The sequence below is a fragment of the Xylocopa sonorina genome, chromosome 12 (genome assembly GCF_050948175.1).
Source record: "Xylocopa sonorina isolate GNS202 chromosome 12, iyXylSono1_principal, whole genome shotgun sequence".
NCBI lineage: Eukaryota > Metazoa > Arthropoda > Insecta > Hymenoptera > Apidae > Xylocopa > Xylocopa sonorina.
The window spans coordinates 9465100-9487083 of NC_135204.1; the positions used below are offsets into that span (position 1 = coordinate 9465100).

Genomic DNA, 21984 nt, shown 5'->3' on the forward strand with positions numbered 1-21984 from the left:
TCTCAGTTTAGTCGCCGCGTGCAAATTAAGTAATTAAGTTATCGCTGGTCATAAAAAGAAACAGAACCACCAGCAAAGGAGTTAATTACGACCACGAAATTGCAAGCCTTCCGAAAACTTTTGAACGTTCGCGTAGCTATACGATTGTACCACGAGTCGCTTTCTTTTTTTCTCTTTTTCTCTCCATTCATCTCGAGACAGATAACTGGGAGGCGGCTGATCCGAGGAAAAATGCTGGTCGCGGTCGAACGGAACGTAATCACGGAAGAGAAACGTTTCCCTCCACTTAGATGGGACACTGGATGGCCCGTTCCGCGCGATAATTGAAAAGTCCCGGCGTTGTTTGAGGAACGATCGAGGTTGGAGGGCGCGGGTGCCGCGCTTCTAATCGATATTTGTTTAAGTTTTCTAAAGAGCGGGGCGATTTATACGACGATTGTTCCCTCGACGAATGCTTTCGTTTCGTCTCTTTGAATCGTTCGTTCCTCGCGTTCAGAGCTCGATCGCGCGTGCCACGGGCTTTAAGTCGATTTCACACTGACGCACTGCCATCCTGCCGATCGAAATCTTTTTTTCGCTCTCATTACGCCGGTTAGACAGGGATAATACCTCAGCGAAAGTATTGCTCGACGCTTTTTTCCCTCCGACATTTGATTGTTTTTTGCAGGAGAGAGTGGTATACTGTCGGAGGTTCTTAGCTATCGATCGTTATGAACGCGGCTTGAACCGGCTTCCAGTTCTCATCAGGGAAGTTAAACGTCGCGTTAAAAAGGTTCGGGTTAGGCAAACACGAGGGGACGCGAGGAATTGTTACGGTGCCAAAGGGAACGCCTCCAAGAATCAACGTGGGAGCAAAAATCGTCGCGATTCTTCGAGCCAAACGAATCGAACGCTTCCTCGGCACCCAGCAAAAAAAGACATAAACTGAACAATTGTCTACGTATATCTACTTGTTTAATTTCCTCTTCTTCCTCGTGGCAAGAAATAAGAGAACTGTACAGCTCGCAGTGTACAGACGAACTAACGAATTTGCCCTCGTTTCGTTTCAGGACTTGATGACGAAGAACAAGCAGAGGAATTGGCGGCGTCTGCTGGCCGGCTGCTTGGTCGCCATGGTCGTGCTCGGCTTGGTCGTCGCCGCGGCGATTCTTCTGACCGGTAGCCCAGATTCCTCCGGTTCGAGAACACCGGCAGCACCTGGCATTTCCCTCGAAGAATGGCTCCGTGGCTCGTTGTCCCCGAAGAGCTTCAACGGCACGTGGATCAGCGGTAAATATCGTCGCACTTGAACTTCTCAAAGGGTCGCGTCGCTCGTATATCAGATCTCCGCGAAAATTGGGTTTTCGTCGGTGACATCGAAGTGGCGCGCGTTCGAAACAGCGGCCCATTTAAATGAAAATATCGCCCGCGAGGAACCTTTGTCGCAGCGCTGCCGGACAAAGTTGTCGGACTAGCCCAGATTCGGAATGAAATTTCATATTAGCCGATCCTCGGCTAAAGCAGAGCGATAAGGGCGTAACGCGGAAAATGAGGGTGCTGGAGAAAGATCTTAGGTAACGACGGAATGCCTGGGGTACTGAAGACCGGGCATAGTGGCTCGATCGAGAATGCCACAGCCTCCCTTATACATACCAAGTACGCGTGCTTGTTACAGCGCTATCGCTTATAACCATAACCTCGCCGTACATACCTCGCGCTTATCCAATATCCCAGCCGATATACCATTTTAACCTACGCATTCGACACTTTCGCGTCTCGTCGCGATGTATCCAAATATTTCAACTAACGACGCGTATCCCCGTTGGTGGATACCGTGGACCATCTTCGATCTCGACGGATATACTAAAGTCTCTGCTAATCCAGCCGAAGTAATAGAGTAATAGGCTCGCGACAAAGGTCAGCCTCCCGAAATCCCGATTAATCGGTGAAATCTTTATTGCGGTTGTCCGACGCGGCAGTTTGCAATCGAGGGAATTTGACGTGGGCAGTAATTAGCGAGCGAGGGATCACGGATCTGGCGAGGATAGTCCCTTGCCGTGGGAGAGGCTCAGGCTATCGGCCGCAAATTGAGGGTTTCGATTCGCCGGCTGTATCTATCGTGCACGTCCTGTGTACGCGAATGGCACGACGTTAATTTCCCTCTGCTTATACCGGCCTATCGATTTGCCCCGTTACGTATGGCAAACATCATTTTCAGCAATCATTGAATTACACCTTGACAACCGGTACGGCCGGCCGCGGGAATTAATCGTCGCGCGACCCTGTTACATATTTTTTCTACCCCCCGATTTCCTGTCGCGCTCGTTCGACAACCGAACGGTAAAAATTGACGCGCGTTCTCGAACGCGCGCCTGCAACGAGAAATGAAAATCAGCAATCATATTCGCGGGGCATTGTATCGCGTTGGGAATGAAAGCGCCAGAAACTCGTTTATCGATGCGAAGGCAAATGGTACGCGCGTTGATGCTCGGATATACGGTGTTTCCGGTAGAAACGAAGTTTCCTTTGGCACACGCTTGCCATTGTGTCGCTCGACTCTCTCTCTCTCTCCCTCTCTCTGCTCCTCTCCCTCCCCCGCCCTTTTTCATTTGCTAGACCCGCGAAAGTTCAATGCGATGGGGGAAACACACGGTGTATAAATTCGGGCGATTTCCTACCCTCGAACAAAGACTCGCAGTCGTCCGATCGATGCTCTCGATTAGCGGTCCTCTTTGTTTCCGTTCCGTAAATGGGGTGGCTTCCGGTTCGAGTTTGACACTGGCGCGCTCGTAGACATTGTTGGAATCATTGTTCGTGCGTTCCTCCCGGGGAACTTCACTTTCGCTGCTCCCCGTAGACGGTGGGGCTCGCTCGATGGAACAAAGATTCCATTCGGTGAATTAATTCCGCCCCGGCCTTGTTACCAACTCGGCAAGTTTCCCCATCGAGGGGGCCGTGACGATTGTACGCGAGCGACCTCCGCGCGCGCACCCCTCTGAGGAACATCAATTTTCGAGCGTCCCGCGGCCCCGTTTGAAAAACCAAACGCGCACACGCGAGGGCGAGCGGCCTTTGTGAGACGTAGGATCGCGCGTGCACCAGGTAAAAACGGATGAATTAAGAATGGGACGCTAATTGAGGGAACAAGAGGAAGAAAAATCTGTGTCATACCTCGACGAGCGTTCCATTAGACCGTCGAGAGAAATCGAGAGGTATTAATCATCGTTTCATTAGCGAGCCGCTTTGTCGGTAGCTCGCGGTAATTCGCAGTGATTACGCGGCGATGAGTTACCGCGTTTGGTTGCGTAAACTGTAATCAATGGTACGCGGCGTGACACGCGGAAATATCCTTTTTCTATCGTCTCGGGAATCACGGTGCTCGTCAACACGGAGTGAGAAAACCTTTTCCCTGAGCTCACTGGGTTTTCTATAGAAACTGGGAATCCTTTTACCAGAGTTCTAATCCTTTCCTATCGTTTCATGATTGAATTTACTTAAATTATCTACGAAATTTATCGCGTATCAATTATACGTTATACGAAACACGCGCTGGAACCGTAAAGAGGGTTGAAACTCGTTCTGGATTTACCAGAATAAAGTCCAACAATGTGTACTCGCGTTCGATAGGAAAACAAGTCTCGTGGACGTCGAATCGAACCCAGGAGGAAGAATAAGGGGCGTGTTTGTCGTGCGTTGCATAATCGATTCGCAAGGGTGGCTGCAACCACCGTGGCGAGTTGCAGTCGCGACATTGTCACGTGGTGCGGTCCGCATGCCGCCACGTAACAAGTGATACGAATCGTTTCGTGCAGAATTCTCTCGCTGGAAAGTGGAGGCGAGCGTAGGCTTTGGCCAGGTCCCTCTGGCAGGTTGCCCGCGGAGAGCCTCGAGGGGCAATCACGACTAGGGACCGCGGCCATCGGCTATTGGCCGAAGGGAGAGGGTGATCATTTCAGAGTGCACGGGACTTCTTGAAAGTTAAGTGTCAGCCGAAGATACTTTTCTGTCCACGTCCTCCTCCGCTTCCTCTCTACTTCTCCCGAAAGAATTCTCCTTATCGGATTACTCTCCGACCGGTCTAGCCTACAGTCTCATCCAGAATCGCTACGCGAGTCGACCAACGTAGACACTTTCGAAAAGCTCCCGACGAGATTAGCGATCGTTGCGTTTTTCAAGGTTCCTCTCTCCTCCACTCGCGTTCCGCTTCGTCAGCGCCGCCAGACTTTTCGAAGTTCATTCCCGTTCGGGTTCCTCGCGCCAGGGTGTAAAAAATAACGAGGGCAAGGGGCGGCGAAGATGTCCTACGCGTTGCGCGGTTTTTGTCCGAATTTCCGGGCAATGATTTATGCAAGCCTGTCGCTAACCCGTGTTGGGTGGTTTTGTGGTTCTCCAGGTCGAAGACACGGTAATGCATTGAGATCTTAATTTTACGAGATGCCATCGACGTTCACTCGCCCTGTGGATTATCAGTTAATTAAGAATTTAGTCGCCTCTGACGACGGAGAGTGTTTGAAATAAAACTCCTTCAGCTGTAGGCATTGATAATGGTAAACATCCCTTTCTGCCATCCCTTGCTTCAGCTCGAACTCGTTGCCGAGTATAAAGCTATCGAGATGTCTTTGTCGGGACTGATTAAAGCTCCTTCTGACAAGTTTGCTCGCACACTTCAAATTGGCGGGGTTGTTTACCAGAATCGTCTTCCATTTCCATTTTAAGACCGTTTCGTTCGTTCCGTTCCTCGAACTGATTACAATAATCATCGCGTCTATCGACGGTGGTCGCAAATTTATCTAAGGAAGAAGCGCAGTAATCGTCCTTTATTAAAAAAAAATATTGCCAGACCCATCGCGTAGTTGTCTCGTTCTTTTCTACAATTTCAAAAGTGGCCAACGCTGGAAGGACACGCGAGAGAAGGGTGGTTTCACCCCGACAGTTACTCCGAGCATCTCCCAGCTGGGTTTTTACGACCGCCGTCAGCCGATAAGGTCAAAGAAACAGCCCGCAAATGTCTTCTTTATCCCGGACTGGGAGGCTCCACGGAGGGTCGCACGCGCCCCCAGAACACCGTGACGAACAGTTCGCGAACTGCTCCCGAGCTGTTCGCGAACTTGCCTGTTTTACGTTTTTGTCCGAGCTCGTCTGGCAAACTTCGCCTGGCGGTGGCTCGTCTCCGTTAAACTTATGCCGCCGTTATACACCCTGTCCGCCTTATATCTCAGCTTCTTTCGCGCGACAAACAACGAGCCGGTGCTCCCGCGCCGTTTAACCAACGAATCTATCATCCTCACCCGTGAAAACGGTCCCTTGTTATCGTTTAACGAGGACGGGGACGGGGGAGTTTAATAGGGGCGAACGGCGCGGGACTTTTGGTTCGTTTAACCAAAGTTTTTCGACTTCCTTAATAAATTTAGCACTTCGCGCACAGCTGTATTAATTGCGAAGGGGATGCGTCGTTTGTTCGAAATATTAATTTTAACCAGATATTCGATGCTCTCGTTAGAGCTAAGGCTTCCTCCGCTTAATTGCTGATATCCAATTCTGTTCTCTCTAAGTGAGCGAAGGATTGAAATTCAACATTTCCGAGGTGGGGTTGAAGACTTGTAAAATTGATTAAACATCGGCTTTGAGAGGATTTTGTGGATAGTTAGTAACAAAAGTAGACTCCACTCTCTGGTCTGCGAGATCGCTGTCTTTCTTCTAGGCGGCTATACTAGCTGGTTTCAGTCGATTTTCTATTTTTGGGGTGGCTGCGTACCATTTACGGGGTGGGGTATACGCGAGCAATCGTCGATCTTGTCGCGGGGGTGGCGGCGACGGGACAAAGTAGGCGGCTGGATTGGCGACGAAATAAATCGAAAATGTGGAATGAAATTTCCTCGGGTCGGCCGGTAGTTTTCATCGGGGTGGCGACTTTGAAAAATGGTCGCGGCTCGGCTGCATTCTGCGCCAGTGGTTCTCCGTTGGTGCTCCGTTGACGCAATAACTTCTTGTTACCTTTAACAGAATTTGTTAACACGCCTTCCTACTTGATCATTTGTTTTGTCTCGCGTTCAACGACGCTGCGGCTTCTTCCTCCACTTCCCATGTAACGTTGACGAATCCTTCGAGTAACCAGTGTTTAGCTCTACGTACTTTTTTTAATTAAATTGCTCTACAGTTCCCATTGTTCTCCGAGCGATCGATCCAATTTCACTCTGACAAATGTGGAGCAGAAAATGCGCGCAGCCAGAATTTGCTCGAGAGGTTCGACTAAATGCGCGCAAGAATATTTTCAACGTCGCTCTGTCTAGAAAAGACATCGGGAAATTTCCTCGCCGAGCTGGAGATCGCCACTGTTCTCGCTGGCGGTGGTGTACGAATAAATCTCGCGACAATTCCGACTGTTTCAATGCGGTTGAACCGCGTAGTGCCGGGCAGGGCACAACGGCGACCTGAATGGCGCGCCTCACGGCGCTCAGAATGCAACGCGTCTTTCAGGATTCGCGAAATTCATAAAACACCGGCCGGAAGAGCCGGGACACGGAGGAGAGGCTGGGGGAGGTGGCCAAGGGGGTTGATAAAGAAGAGAGGAAATTGTGGTCGAGACGTAAATTTTTCGGAAGACGGGGAAACACAATCCCCATAATTATTTCTGCCCGGTTCCTGGCTATACTTCGTGAATAAACGAAGCTCGCTCGAGACAGATGAGAAAAATAGAGGAATCTAGCGCGCGAGAAGGAGAGCCGAGATGGAAGACGGAGGAGAGGGTGGGCGAGCGAGTGGGAAACGAAGGAAACCGCGCGCAGTCGGAACACTCCCGTCGAGCAACGTTTCTCGTTTCCGTATTTACATTCGTTCCTGGCGATTCTCGACTGAATGAAACGGAAGCATCGGCCGGCGAAAAACTAGAGAAGAAACCCCCGCGGTGCAGCGAGCCGAAATGATGCACCGACCTTCTGCGTTCGGATGGGTATTTCGGCGGGAACAAAAACCGTGGCTGTCGACGGGTTTTCCCCCGGGCAGTCACGGGACGCGGTAATCGGGCAGAAATGAGTTTCGACGGAAACGCGACGTGCCAACGCGCCATTCCGCCTGGCTATGTGTCACGGTTCGTGTCGGGTTGAAATCTGACGAGCGATTTCGAGGTGTCCAGTCGCGAACGTCGAGTCTTACGGAGGTTTCAAAAACGGACCAGAAACGGAAATGGCGATGGTAGAACGCGGACGATGGGAGTGGAACAAGTAGACGCGAATCGCGTATAGTCAGACGGCCCTCGCCTCTACGGTATTTACCGCGTGTCCCGCAACTTTCGAGCCGTACGATAATTCGAAACTTGTCGACAATCACCCACGATAGCCTCCATTCCTTACACCTGTTCCCGCTCCATTTTTCACCGGTCGAGGTCCACGACATTCACGATCGAACGGGCGTCAGAGAGTGTATCGGCAGTGGACGAGGACCTCGAAGTACCAAGCGGACAAATTGCTCTACATCCGTCCACGTCGTCGCGACAAGACACCGGTGACCCGGATTCGCGTACGAGCGAACGTCGATCTCGTCCATGAAACGGTACAACCGGGCATTGACGCGAGGCGCGTGCAGTTGACACGACGTGACCGGGTACACGGTACCATTCGAGACCGCCGGGCATCGTTAAATACACTGGCGAGTCATCTCAATTCCGCCGCGGACGCGCAGTGGTTCCAGGTCGAGCCCAACGTGAAACTCTCATCAACCACCATAATTACCGCCATTGAGCACACCTTTTCTGGTCTCTGCCGCGACCACACCTCCCTCTCTTTCGATCGAGGTAGTTCTCTCCTTCCACCACCCTTCTTTTCATCCCAGAGTCTCCTCTTCTAACACGTCCCCGTCGTCCTTTATCTGCTCTTTCAACTCATCGTCGCGCCGAGTCCAACTGGTGGAGCCTCCAGGAAGAACTAACAAGTAAGACTCGAATGGACTTGTCGTCGTTAATTTTTGAGGGAGCGAGAGAGGGCAAACGTGGCGTCGGGAAATCTACGGGTTTCCACGAAATCGATTCGCATTAATTTCGCGTCCGTTCTCCCTGTAATTGCATCCACCGAGCCGTTTCTTCTTCCACGGACCTTGGGAGATATATTTCTGCTGTTCGAACTGATCGCGAAAGATGGCTAGGTCCGACCGACCATTTTTCATTGTTGAACGAATCGTGAACACGACCACGAGCTCTCTTTTTCATCCTCTTTCTCTCTCTCTCTTTCTCTCTTCCTCTCTAAGTGTGCATTAGTAAAAATCGAAGATGACGATCACGGGCATTAACGTCGAATGCATCGGCCATTGACCATGTCATTTGGCGGTTTTGGTTGGTTCTTCGTTTCCTTTTTCCAGCACCCGTCCATCCGGGAAATAGTAATTCGTTACGATAGGAAAGAAAAATATTTGTCGCTGCAGGAACGTCAGAAAAACAGCAATGATGTTTACGAGCGTTTCACGGGTATTCTGGTCGCGAAATGCTTTGTGCTGGCATTGAAAAAGGGGGTATAGGGTAAGCTCGCGCGACTACAAATATTCGGTCCGGCCCGTTATGAAGCGCTATTATTCTCCTTTAACCAACCCTGCTACCCTCTACACACCCTCTCTCTCTCTTTCCCTCGTAGCCGTTCGAAATACCATAAACACGTCCAATGGAAGCGCGGCGTGTTATTTTCGCCGAACAGCCGAGTTTTCATCGCGCGCGCGTCGAGCACCATCGAATTGTCGTAATTGGAAATTTCATTGTTCGCTCCTGGAGAGGTCGGTTAAGAGGGGCGGGGGGTTTCTAAGCGCCGTGTGATTAATCGTTGCATGTTTAACGCGGCTTTCCACGGCGAATTCATACGTCGAGTACCGCTCGAGCGGCCTGCTCAGGAAATTGCCTGCTACCCCCGATTTTGAAACTTTTATGGCGTCCAGACCTTTTGATGCTCTCGTTTCCAGGGCTCCGCGCGCTCTTACCCGATCCCGTTCGCGTGATACGGAAGAGGTTTCGGTGATTAAGCAAATATTAATGGGATTCCTGTTACCGGCCAATCGAACGTTATCGTCAGATTCAGGGATAATCGTGTAATTAGTCCGCATCGATCGCGCGCCAGTAAATTCTTCCCACTTTGGCTAATCGCGCCACTCTACCAGCTATGTTAATTAGGGTCCATTTATCCGGGGAGTAATCTTCGTACACAGACGCGCGTTATCTTAAAATGACCGAGAAGTGGGTTTCGACATTGCCAAAGTTCGTATTTTTTCGCATTCTCGTGCGACTAATTTCGTGCTCTCGCGCTTTCATAGCAGAGGATTACATTATATTTTTCCTCGTTTAACCTCGAATGATTTCACCGAACAAATTTCACCGTAGTCCTCCCACGTACTTCTTAACATCCCCATACTTTTCCCGGAGTATCCGCCCTATTTCAGATTCCAGACTCGTCCGTCAATCACGAGCCGGAGCTCACCGAATCATCCCTCGAACGTACGACAGCTCGAACGAGTAACAAGCCCCGTGACGTCCTCCGCATGATTTTAGTCACGATTTTAATCCCCTCTTCCGTATATACGTATATTCCATCCCTTGGAAAACGTTCTGATTCTCCTGATCCCGGTTTCGATCGAAACTCATCGGTCAAGATGATCCGCGACGAAGATGGACCACAGAAAATCACCTCGACCTTAGAAGGAAAGTAAAATCGACGATTTGCCGCAGTCGAGGTTCCTCGGAAATCCGGTGCCGTTAATTAAAACGCGATACAAAAAGGATGGATAAAGGGACTGGGGAAAGAGTGGGGTGGATTGGTATGGATGAGAGAGAAAGAGGAAAAAAGAAGAGTAGCGCAGAGTCCATGGATTCTGGTTCTAGAGTAAGTTTCCAGGTGGTAATTGGTAACCTGGCGCACGGATGGCTCTTCTTTCAGAGCCGCCGGCGCGAGAAGTCCCGAAGAAACTCGAACAAAACTGTATCATTCCAGCGAGAGCGTGCATAATGGGCGTTGATTAAATCCGCTTCTAGCCGGGACACCCACTCTCGGATTAAAATAGCGTGAAGCTTCGCTCTTTTTTCCCATCCGACCTTCGGCTTTCATCCTCCCCACCGTCGCGTTTCTTCCACTGTGTTAATCCTCGTCTGCCTCCCGGGTCCTCCTGGAAACTTTCCTCCCGGCCGATCTTCCGTTCCGCTTTTCCGGCCGCCGCCCACTCTTTTGGCCGACGAAACCTCTAATTCAGGTGTGGCGGCTGCGAGCCTCTTTGTCCTCTGTACTTTCCACCGACTCCCTACGCTCTTTTTCGTTCCCCTCTTTCTTCACGTTCTTCTCGCGCAGCGGAACGATCGATGTTCCGCCGTATTTTGGAGGTATCTGTTGCGAGTAATCACGGGTGATCTGTTGGCAAGAAAGCGTCGCGAGTTTAATGGAAAGCTTCATTAACTCTCTGTTTGAGATCCGGCCTCTGTCAGGTGGAAGGGACGAAGAACTTAACGAGCTTCGGCGTCGTACCTGCTCGCCGGATCAGAAATAATGTTTTGCGTCTGGAAACTTGCTCTTTCGGCGTGAACCGACGCGGCTCTATTTACCTCGGTCCTCGAGCGGTTCTGAGGGTGCTAATGAAGGTTTCCAGTCAATTATTGACACGCCCGTGGTCCCTGGCAGGTTGTAGTGCTCGGAATTGATCGGGTGGATTGCAATTTTGTTGCTCGAACCGTTTAGAGATCGCTGCGTCCCCTATTCAAAGCGAAGTGGCAAAAAAATCTATGGAAAATTCGCAGCTGTTCTATTATTCGCGCGTTTGAGATCGCGCGAGTGATGGAATTCGACGATTCGATGTGCGGAAACATCGATGGAACAGGTAGCGTTTCGGTTCTCGTCGATATCGATGAATTCAGGGATGTGACGTGCGTTTGACCAGACGCGAGTGGACGAAGTCATCCAAAATTTGTAGAACCCTCGCAGCTAACGCTGACGATCGTATTAGAGGTCGGATTTAATAATTCGTGGTGTGCAAAAATCGATAACACTTGATTTTTCATCGAATATCGATGAATTCAGGGATATAACGTAGGTTTTGTCAGACATAGGAAACGAGGTAGTATAAAATTTATGGAGAATTATCAAGCGTTTGGTCATTTACATTTTCGAGGCGAAAGGAACGATAGAACCGACTAATTTAAACTATCCATTGTTATTTTTCGCGGATTCAGTGATACAGCTGTGCAATTAGTCCGCCGCAAGGGAATCCAGTCATCGTCGGTCAGACAGCCGTGACGATATTTCCTCTGATACTTTTCAGCGAATTAAACTTCAATTAATATTAATGAAACCCGGTGTTATTCGAGGCCTTTGTCATCCGTCCATTTCTCGTTGGAAATTCGATCGTCAAAGGTGCAGGAACGTGGCAAAGTAATTGCGGTTTGTATCGTTATTTTTACCAGGCGCAATCGAGGCTTCCCACATCGAGGGTACCTATGGTAAGAGAAAGGTCTGTAAGCGGCAACGTAACGAGGTCTCGTCGATTAATTGGAAATTCCTTTATCGATAGGATCGGATGTGTAATAAAATGGTTTCGTTTAATTTAACGAACGAGACAGGGGAATGGATCGATGCGGTGCGTTCCGTGGGAAAAACAGTGGGCAGGAACAGGGGCTCAATTAATGACCAAGTAATGCGAGTCACCGTTTGCGGGCGAACGATCGTGGGAATTAAATACAGCGTTTCAAAGACGCGTCGATCCGTCGACGCGCTCGATCCAAGAGTTGTTTAATTCGTTATTATTCCTGTCGGGAACAGGGCTCTGGCTAGTACGGTCCATTATACGTCGAACGAAATTCGAATGGACATTCGGCTGCGGTTTGAAAGTTTCGCGAAGCTTCGAAATGATTTTCAAATACTCGTTCCGTGGTAAAATATTTTTAAAAATAGGGAACAAACGAGAAACATCGAATACAATTCCTCCCCTTCGATTTATCGTTGTTGTACGATTTCTCTTTTTTCAACCGCGATACATTTTTGTTTTTTTTCTCTTTTTTCCTGAGTGAAATCAGAGCCCGTGAATTTCTGATCGATTTTACTAAGGGCCTTTTACAAAGCGCAAGAGTTGTCAGGGTGCGATTCGTTGACAGCCTCGTCGAAATCGATTCGAATAGGTATTAATATGAATCTCGTTGGACGTCGAATAGGAAATTGCCGGACAGAAACGACTCGGCCGACAATCCCCTGCATTATTCAATAATTACTCGTGTGATAGACTGTCAATAATTTCTCCTTTTTTTTACGATCGTTCATCGCGCTCATCGATAAAATATTCGCAACAGACACGGAACAATTTCCGCTCGGATAGAGATGAAAGAAAAATTCGTGTCATAATTCGTGATCGTATTCCGGACAATTTTTCGGTAATATCAGATTCCATCGAAAAATACGACCACTCTCGTTCTTTGTTTAAACGAAGAATGACAACGAGCGCGCAAAAATGTGGCGATATTCTCGTACACATAGTTCACGGGCGTGCTAGAATTATATTATCGTATAATTTTATCTTTCTGCCTTTTTAATATTCATTCTCGTATTTTACCTTTTTTTTTTTTAATTAAAATAAAAAAATCCTCTCCCGTGTTGGCGGTATTAATGATATCGGATTGTTTGCACCGTGTACACGGATATTCGCGCACGCGCCACTATAATCTGTCACTTTTTATTCGAGCATAATATATCCCCGAGCTGAATATGAACTGATAATAAACATATCCGTAGTACGAAATATTTTCGTCTGTGACATTCTAATGGACTAATCAAACTTTTATGCTTCTTTGTAGCCGGCAAAATATTCTCTACGGTCTGGGAATATACGTTCGTACGAAAATAATTCACGCGGTAGAAAACACGAGGACAACGCGTAAAATGATGAAAGAAATTAGTGGTATGGAGGAGAGGTGTATCGAAACGTTCAGATCCCAACGCTTTCGCGTCTCTTCACGCGAGAATCTAACAGCGGAGCTGAGGAAATGGTGTTCCGCGCGGACCGCAATCGACTTTCCAGCGGTCTGTCGGAGCAAAACACCGGGAAAAACCGTGCGGGTAGTCCCGCGGACAATCTGCTCGTTCGAATGGCTCGTTAACTGTATCGACTCCGTAAGGGATCGGACTCGAGGGCGTTTTATTGGCCGCCGTCTCCGGGAACGGATTCCACGGACGTTCCTCGTGGTTATCCGAGATATTAAAGATTAAGGTGATTTAACGGACAGCGCGGAGAAGCTCCGGAATTTCGCGTGCCGGCAATTACCCGCGATAAAAATTGTTATCGCCCATCCGCCCTAGGAGGAGGGGGCCTTAAAATCCTTCATAATCTCCGCGATGATTAAGCGCCGTCGTAAGTGTCGTAATTGGCCGCGTCTCGGGTTTAAACGCACGCCGTGGCAAGGTTTATGGTCGGTTGAAATATCGCTCTCCTTTGACTCTTCTCGAGATTCTTCGATGAAATTCGAAAGTTCGAGCCCCGCAGTATGAGCCTCTTTATAGTATGCACTTAGTATTCCCAAACGATCGACGAGAACACGGGCGATCCATCGAAAAGAAACCCGCCCTAAAAAAAAAAATTCCTCCACGAAACTTGGCCATCGAATAGTAGCGCTCTCAACTGACGGTGGGTAGCTAAGGCAGTGAAATTTATTCACCCCTTCCGATCGTTCCGGAATTAATAAGCGTATTCCTGGGATCGCTGCGATCGCGAGTCGAATAAGCAAACGCGAGCGCACCTGGTGGACCTAATGGACGATCGTGAAATTATATACGACTTGGAAAAAAAAAAAGAACAATTAAATAATTGCCAATTTCGTACGCTCGCGGTTGCATATCTAGAGTAGCCAGCTGTTCGCGACGCAGCGGGAAACGGCACGTCATTTGAAACAGCGGAATTGTTCGCGTGTTGTCCAATGCAGCAGGGATAGCGGACGTCTCCTCAGGATCCGTTGTTATCTTTCGGTAACAGGTCCCACAGGGCAGATCGTCCCACCGATAACTCCTCCTTTTTCCATCGGTTTCTATGCCGTGTGTGTACGTGTGTGCGTGCGCTTTTTTTCCACGTTGTCGCCCACCGAGAGGATTTCGCGTTGCCGTCACCCCGGGTCCTCGTTTGTACGGTACTTATATACAGCACGCCACGTTGGATGATGATTGTACGAGTAACGGCTGGCCGGACGGAACAAGGGAGTTCCATTTGTAGGAAACGAGATTTTGTCAGGGGCTGGCTTGTTTCGCTTGTTTACGCTGGGTTACGATTAGGGGTGGCAGAGAGAAATTTTGATACGGCTGTTATTAGGGGTGTACCCCCTCGTTTTTGTCCATTTGGTGGACAACACCGGATTTCGGGTGTTCTGGGGTTGCTTCGATCGAGGAATTTGGATCGCGGCGGTTTGCTCGAGCGGACTATTTAAAAATACGCGAAGAAGAATCGTACAATTTTAAATCTACTCGTCTCTCGATGGCAACTTCAACGTTTCGAAGTAGAAGGGGTAGTTTTTATTAATCGAGTCAGGGTTAAATATTCGATGATTAGTAGGCTTTTCGGTTTCAGCTCGACTCATTCGCCTTTCGCAAACCTCAGCACAGGAACGCTGGGTTCCTCGGGCTCTTCGAGCCAGCCGTTTCACGCTCTCGACCCTTTGTCCTTTGTCACCTTGCGTCACCGAGGTTCGGTCCCGTCGAGCTTCCGAGCTTCCCCGTTTCCGACCGGCCGGGCTTTTGAAGTCCTGACCTTTGACCTTTCCAGCCTCTCTCACTTTGAGGCTTCTCAGCTTTGAATTCCCACGGCTTTCCCAACCGCTCGCGTCCTTCGACCTTGCCAGATGCCAACCCCTCGACGTTCACCGCGTGCCTGTACAGAACCGCCGCCCCTCTTTTTATCTTATCCTCGAGGACGGGGTCTCGAAACTTGGCGGAACAGCCATGCACGCGATTACGCGGGATTCGAGCTTTCAGCTTCCACGGGAAACTGCCAGGCAGTCATTTTTCACGGCCTCTCTGGAAGGGGCCGAGCGATGCCTGCCGCGGCTCCCTTAATCCCACTCCTGTTATCACGAGCGTTACCCCTAAGCGTTTTTCTTCGGTTTACAACGCGTCGCGTCGAGAGTTTCTTATAAAAGCATGCACGCACATAGCAACGTCGACCGGCTGCCGTCGTTTCTCTTTCGCAAACGGCGTCGTTCGGTTCAAACGGCCCGGCTATAAGTCGGACGCGGTCGTCCGGCGTCTTCTCCGCGTTCTCCGGAACTACTCGTTCCGAGTTACGAGGACCACCGGCAACGGGGGTGGAAACCAGGCCGCCTCGAAACGGCCGGCGGGAAAATTAAATAAACGCGGCTCGTGGCGGTGAACGCCGCAGGGGTGAGCTCGCACGATGGTACACCGCGGGACTACCAGGAATCGTTATTAATTTCCCTTCATTTCGCGAAACGATGGGTTTCCTCTCGCCCCTTCTTTCTTCTTCGTTTCCACCTGTTTCTATTGCCATCGATATGCCGCTATCAATTTCGCGGCAACACGGTGCCAGCAATTTTTCACGCCATCACTCTGCCATCCAGCGTCGATTTTCCTAACGAAACGTTCGTGAAAATGGACAAACTGAAACGAAGCGAAAAACCACAGGCTGTCTGTCACTGTACCTCTCCAAAAAAAAAAGAGAGTGAGAGAATGACGAGTGTCGTTGGCAAGCAACGTTAAAAATTTTATTAGCAATCTTCCAGATGGCGCGGAAAAAAGATCGAGCGAATAGAAATAATGTCGCGCGATGGGGTTGGGCGCGTACAGGCGGTTGGTTAATATCGAGATGGAATTTACGAATTTCTGGCTCCTGAGGTTCGCCGGGTTACGTCGCGTTGCGAAATAATTTCGCTCGACAAGTCGCACCCTGGAACGCGGCCCGTATTCGCTGCGAGCGTGTCGCGTGCACGTGTAGCCGACTGTTTGTTGGTCTTATTAATTAATCTCCCGAGAAAATACCCTCGACTCGCAGCGGGATTTTTCGTCGAACGCTCGCGTCAATCGTTCGACGCGAAACTGCGCTGGCGGCACGTTTTATTTACAGAAAAATTACGCCCCGATAGGGGTGCCGAGGAGCGGAAGAAAGGGTTCGATCGAGTGTAATTATTCGCCTGCTGCGCCGCTTATGGAACGTAGCGCGCTGCCAGCGGATTAAAGCGTATCGATGAAAATACATTAGAGAACGTATTACAGCCGCGTATCCTCGAGTGATTAGATCGTTTCAGTAGTAAAGGTCAATAATTCAGTAGTAAAAGTCGATAATTCGGTGGTAATGGTCAATAATCGAACGCAGCACCGTACGTTATGCCTCGACGCTTATGTACTCATCTTTTACCGCTCCTCTGACCTCTGTGGGAGGTTGTAGAGGGTGTTCCATTCGAAACGCGTGAAACGACGCTCTTCATTTGGACGCGGATAAATTTCTTTTTCGTTGACGTTGTCGCGGATGGATGAAAAAAGGAGGCTCGACGAGCACCCTGTATTTCAGTCACCGACTATAACCGCGTTACTCCCGTACGGGCAAACTCGATTAATACGCGAGGCTGACGGAACGATGCGCGCAGCGTTCGAGGACCGACTAACAGAGGGGAACAGAGAGGCGGCAGAGGCGTTCGTCGAGTTGGCGAGTGCCACGGGTACATACGAGAGCGTTGATCACGCAAATTAGAAGCTAACACGGCTATCGGTATGTCAGCGCTTTTTTCCCTTCGCTCCTCTCTTTTTTTTTCTTCTTTTTTATTTTACGCGGTATCCCCGTCGCTATTATGCCGCGCACGGCTTCGTTAAAATCGAGGCTGGCGACGGGGCTGCAGACGATCCTCGAAAAAACGCCGCTGACGCGTTCAAAGCTGCCTCCGCTCTCTCCACGTGGCACCTATTGCCTCGCTGGGGAAAAAAAGGAAGATTGTTGACTCGTTGTCGTTTATCGGAAGACCGTGCTTTTCTGCGGCCGATGCTCGCTTTATCAGCCGAGAACATCTACCGCTTTATTTGTAATCGTCGCTCGAACGACCGGTTCAGACGTCGGTGTAAGTGATTCGAGAATTTTAAGCGATCGTTCGAAGTAGTTTCTGCTGGATCCCCATTGCAAAGTTTCGCGCTGTCCTCTGGTTTTCGACTTGGAAACGCTTCCATGTGTGATCGCGTAGAAAATGGATGTCGCTTGGTAAGAAATTGCGGGAATTTCCCAGCAGAGAACCAGGTTCGTCGGATGCGCGGAATGTAGGACTCTGTCGCGCGCATCGCTGGCATATTTGGAAATCGGCCCTTCTAATAATGCCCGTGCGAGCGTCAACAGAACCGGCGGCCCGTGAAATCTGAAGCGATCGCGCGGATCTCTATGGGAATTAGCGAACCGGTTCGCTCATCTGTGGGGATCGTCTCTTCTGGCTCGGTCCGCTGGTCACTCGCAGCGTTACACAACCCGTGGAAATAATAAAATTACGGCTGATCGTATAATTCAGATTTTATCGCGATCCGTATCTACGCAATATGTTTTAAACAATCGGATAACTCGAATTTCGAACAGATATTCTTTAACCTCCGAGACGACTCGGTATAAAATGTGTTACACGTTGATCGCGATAATACACCGTGTTTGTGTAGGTGGATATAAAACGCGAAAAATGTTTGACCTGCGTCAGGCAGTTCCCGTGGACGCTCCACCTCCGCACTCGTTGGTAGTTTACGAGGTATTTAACAATAAAAATCGCGTCTCACGTAAAGTAGCTACGTAAAGTAGCTCGCGCTTTATTACACGTGGATGCAAGACAATAATCCGATAACTATGGTAATCACGGGGAGTAGCTCGTGCGGGTGCTCTCGTAAAAATTCTTTCTTTATCGTTAGATGCATATTTGTTTATTGGCAGTATGATACACGGAGGACGGTATGAAAAATACCGGCAAGAATGGAAGGTTCGAGTATGTACGTGTAAGTTTTATTGGCCGTAAAGGGGGTGATCACACACACGTACATCCGGCAGAAATATGTTTAATACTTATATATATAGAGAGAGAGAGTTCTCTCTTCGATATTGCAATTTTTTATTCCGCTCTGGCGTATTCTGTTTTTTTTTTGTTTTGTTGTACACCCTTTAAATTACTATGACGTCGGAAACAGGAAAGGGAGATATGATGGATGAAGGAAGTTCCCTGAACGAGTGCTCCTCTCGTTTTTTGTGTACTTTTTCGTTGGCTGTTCCCAACGCGATAAATTATTTTCTTTATCCACTTACGAGATTTCATCAGAAGTATCGCGTTTCCTTGTTCAAATTTCGAGGACGAAAGTTGGACGCCCGCGAAGTGTCGCTTATTATATTTAGGGGTTCAAACTCACGGGAGGACTTCCGTAGCTACTTCCGCCAGCCACTCCGCCCGTTTCCTCCACTTTTCTATCGCTTCCTTTTCCGCGCAAATTTTCCTTTATTCCCAACACACGCCGCTCCAAATTTCATTCCGCGGATCGTTCATCGCACTTTCCCCCTACACTCCCGTCCGCGAACGATGTTTCGCATACAGAGAAAATTGTTTCCTCGATGACAACAATCTTCGCGCGTCAAATTCCATACTTAACAAATACTTTCGTGAAATGACTCGTTTGCAAATAAAGCTGATGGACTTTTTCAAACATAATCGGCACCTTTTTACGAAAAACCGATCGTAAACTCTAAATTCGAAAATTTTCATGTCTCTCAACTAACCTTCTATCCGTAATGTCCATTTTCCACGCGCGAACACGATTGTCACGAGACTATTTATATTTTCCCACTGCCCCGTGTCGCAGGGTGTTGCTCGTTCGCCGTAGGATATTAAAAGCTCGACTGGTATCAAACTCGAAGCTTTGTAACAACGGTCCACGATGTATCGAGCGCAAGAAAACATAGAGAAAAATATCCGGCGGTCGATCAAGCCGTTCAGCAAATGTTTCGCGCGAACCGATCGATGCTCCAGGCCCATGGGGACCGGATATCGGTTGCAGGTGCGCGTACCACGGTGAAACCGTCCGTTAATCCCGGCTAATTGGGGACAGGGGTGGTTAATGGTTAAATCAGGGTCGCGGATTATTGCGGTTTCGTTTTCGTTTACGGTAAACTTCGTCAGCTTGGGGTTAATTAGAACCGTCCGATACGGATCGAACGGTTTAATAGCCACGGGACCAGGGATTGATAACGTTGGGACGAGGGTAAGATTGATGGTATCGGAAGTTCCGGCTCCTTTCGAACAACTATCCGGTAGGGGTATGCGTTTCCGTTCCGCGGAACCAGGGGATTCTTGGCCCGTAAAGGGATTCCAAAGTTTTCGACGGCAAATTGCAGTTTGTGCCTCCGTTTAATTCGCGCGCATTTCCACTGGCGGAGCAATTTAACCCTTTGACTGCGGCGGGTTCCAACAAAAATCCATCAACGTTCCACGTGGCCGTGGAACGACGTTGGACATCGGCACAGTAGCCGACGCTGGTCGTCGTTCCGTTCCGTTTTCGCACTTTTACGCGTTTAGCAGCAGCTTCGCAAGAGTTCGGGGAAGCAGTCTATGCGATCTTTACGTTGTTAATGGATACGCGAGAGGGTGTATCCAATATATTATAGTTACGACTTTACGTACACGTACTAATGGATATACGAGAGCGCGTATCTCTTGATACAAACTCGAGAGCGAGACTGAGGAAGATTGCTTTAAACTTTAGCGGTTCTAATTAATTTTCCATCGGTATATTATGAATAGAAACGCGGCGTGTCCGTATAGAGTAACCCCATTAATATTTGCAGCGGTGTCTTCGCGAATTGCTCGCGTGGCAGTCTCAACGAATAGATTCCAACAAATTTATCGTTACTCTCTCCATCAGGACGAAAGAACGGAGTAATTGGGTAAATTAAAAGATCGCGATCTTTAGATTTACGTTACAACGTTCGTTCCTCCGACTGGAACCAAAAATCCAGCACGGCACAAAAGTAATTTCACCTTATCCGAGACAAGGTCTTTATCGGAGCAATTTTTTTCTCATCCCCAACAGAAGCCAGTATATCTTCTCCCGCGGAGGACGCACGAGAGAAATACTTACACGCGACCATTTCTGTTGCAGGAAACGAGATACTGTATCGCGATGAAACCGGTAATCTCCTGATCTATAACGTCACATCGAGGAAGCCGAGGAAGATCCTGGACTCGAGTAATAATGTGAGTACAACGCGCTCTCTTTCACCCCTTCCGGTGGCGCTACCCTCTAAAAGAGATTACCTCGAGACGCGTAGGGGACGTAATCGTTGTTCCCTCGAAATAAGCCAGAAAAATGTCGGAGAGGTTTTCGCCAAATTATTTTAGATCCGATACTTTGCCGCGAATAATCATTTCCCTCGTTTTTTCGACCGTTTCAGGCGCTGATGTCCAGCTTCGAGCACCAATTATCAGCCGATCGGAAGTACATATTGCTGGCCACCGACTACCAGAAGGTAAGCCACCATTTGCACAGAGCGTCGCACCAGAATCCGGTTTTTATCGACGCGCGATGGGAACGAGCGTTTCGCTGGTATTACGCCACGTGTCTAGAACTGAGAATAAATTTCGAGCCGACTGACCACGAAATTACCCCGTACGATAGGCTTCGATCAATACCCGCACCTGCTGGCCGTTTACATCCGGTCCGCGAAAGTACGCGGACGATACGCGAACCGCTCGATCGTTCTTCAACACCGCGCGTAGGCGGGTCACGTAAAATTTGTTTGAAGAGAGAAAAAATGGGTGAAAGGAAGGGAGTAATGGAAATTTAGCAAAGTTCAGGGGGGATGAACGCAAACGATTTTTATGGGGCCAGACTCGATGAATTTAAGGCGAGTTCCGGCTAAACTTATCTTCCGCGCGAACCTAACGATTCCATTTTTCAAGTTGCACGACTATTCAGAAAAACCGAAGACTCGTTTTTCCGAAGTTCCGGCAAGTTTTTCTTCGTTAACTCGAGCCGTGGCGACTCCATTTTCCGGGACCACCGCACCCCCTCTCGTCCCCTGTTAACCAACTCCGCGGCTTCCGTGCTGCGGTGAACTTTTTTCGTTTACACAAACTGAGGATTTAATTTCGCGTATTTCATCGAGGACAAGTTCGTTCCGCGAACTTTATCGCGCCGATTCGATGTCGAACGTGGCGTAATTTTCGACATTAACGTACGATTGTTATCTTTTACCATTTCGTGGTTTACACGTTTTTCAATTGCTCCACAGCGTTCTCTACGTTGACGCGTGGTCCATTTACAAAATAGACTATTATGTTGCGGTAGGTTATACCAAATTTCGATTCGAAATCGGATTATACGAAGAACGCTCGCTCGAACGCGTAGAGTTGCCCCTCTCGTTCGTCCAACAATCCGCGGCCAAACTTTCGAGGCGGTTTTCTCGAGCCAAACCGAGGGGCCACAAATTTCCCGATATTTCCCCGTTACACGGGGATTATCAGGCTTCGAAATTATATCGACGCCGTGAAAGTTCACGGCTCGTCGTATCAGCAGGTGTACGCTGCGAGAACGAGAGAGTCGTTGGGTAGACTCTGAGAGCGTATCGAACGCATCGGTGGCCTAGTTCGGGACAGCAATAAACGAGAAAAAGTGGCAGGAATTATGAACCCGGGATGTTTTAGGCTGCTAGACCGAGCGCGGGTTTCTTTCGAACTTCGATCAATCTCATTTCTGAAAGTGGCCAAAGTCGAGTCCCGGTTTAGATCGGCGTCTGTGTCTCGTGCAAATGTACAAGTACATTTTACGGACTCGCTGCACATCGTCTAAGCTGATAAAAGTCGGATTACAACGCTGGCGTCTACTAATGGCTACTGCTAACGAGAAAAGCGCGCAGTGGAAAAAATGTCTAAAACTTGGACACTCGCGCGCGTACACACCGTGTAGCTTAGGATAAAGGAATCGAATTCCGCGTAAGAAGATTATTTGACTGTTGCCGAAACGTAATGTCGCTCCCACTCTCCCTCTAAACCTTTCAGGAACCCAT

The 21984-nt window shown here is 49.0% G+C and overlaps 1 protein-coding gene across 1 annotated transcript in view; it reads left to right on the forward strand.

Annotated features, from left to right (window-relative positions):
* The window catches only part of LOC143429600 (venom dipeptidyl peptidase 4), a 150353-nt gene that overhangs the window by 18309 nt on the left and 110060 nt on the right, over positions 1-21984 (forward strand). Inside the window, exons 2-4 of the mRNA XM_076905275.1 lie at positions 1050-1269; positions 20079-20173; positions 20371-20445. Coding sequence (XP_076761390.1) covers positions 1050-1269; positions 20079-20173; positions 20371-20445 — 390 coding nt within the window. The remainder of the gene's footprint in view (positions 1-1049; positions 1270-20078; positions 20174-20370; positions 20446-21984) is intronic.